Raw genomic sequence first — 6,983 nt, forward strand, 5'->3', positions numbered from 1 at the left:
CTTATTTGTCTCGGGAACTTTGCTTTTGGACATGGATACAAGTTGCTTGGCCAGCTTTTCTTTGTGTAAGATGGAACTCATGTGTGTTCTTTGGCCTGTGAGAAATTTCAATTTTTACATAAACAATTAAACATCAATTTATACTTCTCTTTCATTGTTCTTTTGACTTGATTAAAATTAGAAGAAAAAAATTGCGTATTATTTCTGAGTAACCCATATACGTTGGGTAATTGGGAGATTTATTTTAAAGTGAACTAATTTCAATTAGAACTAAGACAAAAAGGAAAAACGAAAGTACATTAAACAGTAATAAATAAGTAAATGAAAATAAAAAATCTTAGGATAAAATCCTAAGTGTGTGGAATAGCCTTTTTTTCGTGTGAAATAATTATGTGGAACTTAATAGGTATAATTCACTTAACAACATATGTTGAGTTTGTGTAGCTAGGAGTACCTGCGTTTAATTCCCATAAAATATACTTTTGAGGAGAGATAAAAAAATTTAAATGTGATTAAACTCCGATCAAAGATTAATCCCATAATTACTGATTGAAACTTGTGGAAATATCTTTATCATTGGAGGGCCTAAAACCCTAACGAGTAAAAAAAAGTATGGGAAATAATTAAGACAATATTGAGAGAAAGTTTAGGATTTATTATAAGTGTAACCTAAGACAAAGTAAAGGGAATAACCAATATAATAACAACATTAATTGTACTGATTAATGATATTAATAACTCTAGATATTTATAATTTGATAAAAGCTCATGGGTGTTGATGTAATTTCCTCAACAAATTACACAGTAACACCCCTAAGATTTAGTGTAATTATACAAATATTTTTTATTTTTTTAATCATTACTTTTATCTTTCTTGTGGGAAGTATTAATGTTTAGGTTTGAGAGAGTATCGGTGTAACGTTTTCAAATATATAAGGTAGTATTAGTGTAATATTTTTAAATTTAAAGGAGGGTTAGTATAGAAAAATAAAAAAATGATGGAGTCATATATAATTTGATAAAAGCTTAAAAATGTTATTGTAATTTAGTCTTTCATTATTTACTTTAGTATTTGTAGGCTCTTTGAAAAATAAAAAATCAATCAAACGTATAACGAGATAACAAGGGCCAAGGGAGGGAGCCCAGAAAGTCCACACCAGAGGGAGTCCAGAAATTCCACACCATGGAAGGCTGATTATACAAGGGTCTTGCTATTCTCACGACCCTGATTTCTTGTTCACCCTCAACTTAATAAAAGAGTTTTGTTAACTTACACGTATTTGTTTTCTTAGAAGGAGTAAGTTAGAAACTTATACCTTAGATATATTTTAAGAAATTTGTACTTATAATTTGTTAATTTCTAAAAAATAAGTTTAAGTTAGCAAATCCTATACATATTTGCTATCATATATTTGCTAGTATTTTTTAGAACTTAAAAGTATGCTAGCAAGCTACACCTAAGTTGTATTTAAAGATAATGGTAGTTATAAGTTACTAGCACACTACATTACATACGTGCTTATCTATCAGGAAATCATTTGTTATTTCTTTTTTGGTATATATTTTCTTTAGTTCATTAGGAAACTTAATGTCTTCAAATGTGGAAATGTTGTGCTATGAATGAACACTTTAAAAGAAAAAGAGTAACTCTTAATAGTAATGACGAGAGATCACAAGTTATGCTATTTTTTGTTCTAAAAGCACTATCACCTTGCACTCAATCAAGAAAAACACAAACATAGCTGCTCAATTGAGCATGGTCCAATTCTGGACCTTGAAATACAGGACAAATACTGTCTATTTTGCAAGTATTTAAAGACCTGGTAAAACACTAGAACAACAAGCCAATAATTGAGGAAATTAAATAACTTTTTTTGACTAATGATGCTTTCTTGGTCTTAACACTGTGGCAGATCCGGTGGTGGAGGAATCACTGACTGTGATGGGCCAACTCCATTTTCTACCAAAAGTGCCGTTCCCAGACCCCAATTCAGATGTGAGTCTATGTGACAATGCAAGAACCAAATTCCTGATATGCAATAGGGAGAAAAAAAATCACATAATCGGTTAGTATGCAATGCTAAGCCAAATATTACAAGTAGAAAACTTAGATGCATTCCTTAGGTACTTCTGGTGTCATTTTCCTATCAGAATTGAATTTTTACCTAAAAAATTTGCATAATAGAGATTTGTATTAAAAGTCAACATAAATTATCGAGATAAAACTCTAATTCTGACATGAGAATAGCACCAAAAAAGCTCCAAGTTTTGTCCATAATACAAACTCTGCAAGACAGAGAACCTTTATATGAGTAAATATGCTATCGCTACCTGGATTATCAGCCACGAAACGAATGGCCACCCATCCTCCTGGTGGTGTTCCTATGGTGTTCCTCACAGGCGGGTCCACAAGGTTAAACCTTGCAGGATCAGTTGCCGGATTGAAGTTTCCAAAGCCTGAACCAACTACAAAGAAGTGGAATCCATGAACATGCATAGGGTGGTCCTCAGTAGTCACTATGCTTGTGTCCTGTAGAACAATTTGCACATTGGAACCATACTTCAACTTGAAGAGCTTAGTTCCTCTTGCAGGAGTCCACAGCCCCCGGGGTACATTGCCGGTGTAATTGAATTGCACTGGAGGAACTGGAGGAAAGTCTGTGGTGAAAACACCAGGAATACCATTATAGTAGGCTTGCATTAAGGATGTGGTTGTTGGGAGCACAAAGGAATGGTTGTTTATGCTAGCCGCGAATCGGGTTCCGTTTGGACCTTGGCATCTTGGACTATTAGGATTTGTGCAGTTGATTAGCCCCAACCCAACAATGAAATATAGGCTCACATCAACATTTGTGAAGACATTGATCTTGGAAAGGCCTCTGATCCCAGCTGTGTATGCTGTTGCTGTGGCTGTGTCGTTGAAAGCCGGCAACACTGGCAGAATTGGTCTCGGGAGCTGTCCATTTTTTTTGCTGCAGGTGGCGGATTTGTATTCTAGGATTGCAGTGGTGGTGGTGTTGTCAAATGCAGCATTCATCGCGGTTTGATATGCGCGCGCTGCCATGTAGTATCGCCCGGGGGTTTGATCAGCAGTGACCAGGACATTGATTGTCTGACCAGGACCTATCATGAGGACATTAGTGGTGAAAGGCTTGGTGTAAGCAGCATCAGTAGCAACAACAGTCATCCTGTGGTTTGCAATTGTGAAGAAGAGTTCTTGATTGAGTGCACTGTTGATGATTCTCAAGAGAATTGTCTCGCCAGCATCAACTGGAACTCGAACAGTTTCTGCATTGTATGTTCATTTGTATCATTTTAGCCATGTGTATGTCATAAGAGAATGCAAAATCTGCATGGAAGTTATGGCTCTAGAAAGACTAGAATGGTTTTCCAAACCTTGACTTGAACATCTGTAGAGATCTCCGGGTTGACCGTTAATTGTGTATGCAACAGATACATTTGGAGGTGCTCCTGTGAATTGTGTCTGTCTTAAGAGAACCATTGGATCCCTATTAAACCATTCCGCTGTGCATCATCATAATACAATTGTTATGGCTTTGTCATTGCTTTTGGAAAAATGAAGAGTTCAGCATCTTTTGAAGTGTCCACTAGTGACTAAAAGTTAGTGGAAAGGAAATTATAGTACATAATTGAGTAGAATAAGTGATGGTTTTAGAGATGTACCAAGAAGGAGGGGATATTCTCTCTTAGGCATAGAGAAAGGATAAGGAGAACCTAATTTTGGATAAATGATGAGAGCTCCATAGACAGTGGCTCTTAGAAAACCAGTGTGAGCATGCCACCATAGTGTGCCCTCTTGGTTTTGGATTGTAAAGCGGTATGTGTAACTTCCCCCTGGTTGAATGGGACACTGAGTCACATAACTAGGCCCATCTGCCCATGGATTTCTCAACATCCTTAACCCATGCCTGATGCAAAGGACACATAAGTTTTCAATTTTCAAGTATGTATCTTAGTATAGTAAATTAAAAACTTATGTGATATCCAAACCTTAATCCGAGCAAAAAAAATGACACATTTTAATTTTACGAGGATGAAATAGCGTACTATAATTTTGTAGGGATGGAAAATGTACATTTCCAATTTTATGAGGACGAAAAACATATTTAAGCTGAGGATAAATGATGATTCTATTTACCAGTGGATGGAGATGTTGTATGGTCCAGCATTGACTACTTTAATTGCAAGGGAATCTCCATTTCTTGCTTCCACTGTTGGGCCAGGAAACTGGCCATTTACAGTGAGTATGTTTTGGGTTCTGCACAGCCTCTTCACTGGCACAGTTTGAATCTATTTCAATCAAACATTGAAGCAATTAATTAGTAATTACAATTAAGAATTGCTGCAAGTCATACTTGGAAACTGATAGCAAATATTGTTTGATCATTGCATTAAATAAAAAAACACTTACAACAAACTCATGGTAGTGATTCTCTGCAGCTGAAGCAAGGGAAGCAATGATAGAGAGTAGGCCTAGTAAGAACCAAGAGCAACATGACTTGCCAGAGAGGTGGATAATCTTCATTGTCGTCAAAGAATTTGACAAATGGAGTGGCTTGAGTTATTTGGCATTTGATCTAAGTTGCAACTATTTATAGAATGATAAAGCGGGAAATGCCTAGATTAAACCTTTATTTAACTTTGAGTTTTGGCCATTATTTAATGATTTAACAGTACAGTTAATAATTTAGGATTGTTAGTCTAACCACACCGAGGATTTGGTGCACCCACTAGCGCAATCAACTGTGGAAAAGATGCTAGAGTCTGTGGTTTAGATATATTGCAGGGAATATTGTGTACGAGAATACATCTGAGTTAACAAATCATTATCAGAAAGTGCTTGTTAAGATAACTACTAACTACTAATCATTAGCTAGCTCTTACAACTAAACTTGGAGTATAATGAAATTTATTCAGAAAATAAAAACTAAAGGGTGAAAGAAAATTTATTATAGGCCCTTTAAAATCCTTCTACCCTCATCTAATTTGGGAGAGAAAGAAAATATAAGTATGAGCTTTCTAAAATACATAACGATATCCTTTTCATAATACCATATCTCACAAAAAACTGAAAAGGTAATGGAAGAGATTTCACTTGAGTTTATCACTTTATCTTCATTTTCCTTCCTTTCATTTATATCACTTCCAAACAAGAGAGTTACGACATTTCATTTTCATCCGTCCTAATTTCATGCTTTAATAACTTCTCTGCAAGTGTTTTTGTTTCTTTAATAGAATCCCAGTTAGACTCCTAGTGTCTCTTTATGAAATCACTAATTAGTTGATTTTTTTTCTTTTCTTGAGCTCCATTTGGTTTAAAGGGAGGGAGAGGAAGGGAAAGATTTTAATGAAGGGGAGAAGAAGAGGCACATAATGTTTGATTCATATAGAAAGGGAAGGAAAATAAGCAAATTTACTACTATATATTTAGAATAGGCTAATAAAATTATTAAATTAAATATAATTTATTCTGGTTAATGCAAAAGTTCCTTTCTCTTCTCTGAATCCCTTGAATTTTGGAGAAGTCAAAATTGAGTAAGGAGAGACATTAGTCCTCCCCCTTCCTTTCTTAATTTTGAACCATACAATAAAATTTATAGAAATCCCTCCCCTGTCTCTCTGTTAAGAAAAGGAGAGAGTAATTTCTGTGTTTCTTTTACCTAAAGAAAAAGTTTCAATTTTGGTGTAGAATAGAGAAGAAATACTGATAACCATGATTCATGTTATGTTAACCTCTAATTAAAATGTAATAGAAGTTGCAGCATCGTATTTTTCAATGAAAGGAAAGTACTTCCAAATCAGTAAAATTTGAGAAATTAGAATTAGTAAATTGGTCTTTTTCATGCATTGTTAAAAAAGTTTGTTAAATTCGTACCCAAAAAGAAAGAAAAGGTTTGTGAAATCAGATATTCTGTTCAACAATTCAAACGTCAATGTGGTCCACACGATCATGCATTTTCCTAAACACATCAATCGATATTTCCTATTTTTATTTATTATGTTCTCACACTGAAACAAAGGAGCATCTTATCAACTTTGGAAGAAAACATAACAGAAAAGAAGTTAAAATAATGGGCAGTTAAGGATGGGTTGAATTTTGGTTTGGTTCGGTAATGCAAAGAGTAGTAGTTTGTTATTAGCTGAAACAGTGCTTTTCATTAGCCTGCTAGTGCGCAACATGAAAGTGACATTTGTTAGCCAAAAAGCAAAAAGTGGATTTAACACCTTCACTCACAGACTCACTCATCTCACAATACATTAATTATACATTATCTAAGCTGAACAGAACATGAAGGCAAGGGTCAAATGGCTGCAAGGATAGTAATTAGAGGAGCAAATAAAGGTGCAATCTAGCAACAAATGGAAGACATGGACTCAATTTATTAATCTCATCGTAAAACATCTTGATACATATATTGTAAAGTTTACTATTTAATTAGAATGTAATTTTCATGCTGGATAGCAAAATAACAGTGGATGCTTTCAACAAATCATCAAAGGGTCACTCCAATTTCTTTTTCATTTTGAATAAGTTTAATATTTTATTTTCCAGTTTTACAAACTCAATAATGAGTTTCTTCAAGAGACAAACAAATTTTGTCGCTCATTTCATAGCAAGGATGTGAACTTTTCATGCTAGCTCTCAAGTTTTTAACATTATTTCATCATATATTTCTGCACTTATTATTAATGAAATCACATAAGTGTGTAATTCCATAAAAACAAGTTAATACTTTCATCTAATCATAGATTATTATGGATAAAATTGTTGACTTTCACAATCATTTAGACTGACTTCTAAAATAGAACGAGTTTTTTTATATTTATCAATCCCGGCACAAATTTATTTAATTAGCACCCCACTTTTACACAAGTTGTTTAATATTATTTCAAATGAAGCAGGTTTGGTACGTTTACTTTCGATATTTTCTTTGTAAAGGGTACCTGTAATGTCGTTAGTG

General features: G+C 34.2%; 1 protein-coding gene across 1 annotated transcript; it reads right to left on the reverse strand.

The window, feature by feature from the left end:
• Positions 1-1,650: 1,650 nt before the first annotated feature.
• Positions 1,651-4,606, reverse strand: LOC114396923 (laccase-3-like). Its single transcript, XM_028359089.1, has 6 exons — positions 4,433-4,606; positions 4,160-4,311; positions 3,685-3,929; positions 3,397-3,525; positions 2,332-3,288; positions 1,651-2,029 (listed from the first exon to the last, which is right to left on the reverse strand). The coding sequence occupies exons 1-6, from the start codon at positions 4,544-4,546 to the stop codon at positions 1,899-1,901; spliced, it is 1,728 nt and encodes a 575-aa protein (XP_028214890.1). The 5' UTR covers positions 4,547-4,606; the 3' UTR covers positions 1,651-1,898.
• Between the last annotated feature and the right edge of the window lie 2,377 nt (positions 4,607-6,983).

Source organism: Glycine soja, chromosome 2 (genome assembly GCF_004193775.1).
Source record: "Glycine soja cultivar W05 chromosome 2, ASM419377v2, whole genome shotgun sequence".
NCBI lineage: Eukaryota > Viridiplantae > Streptophyta > Magnoliopsida > Fabales > Fabaceae > Glycine > Glycine soja.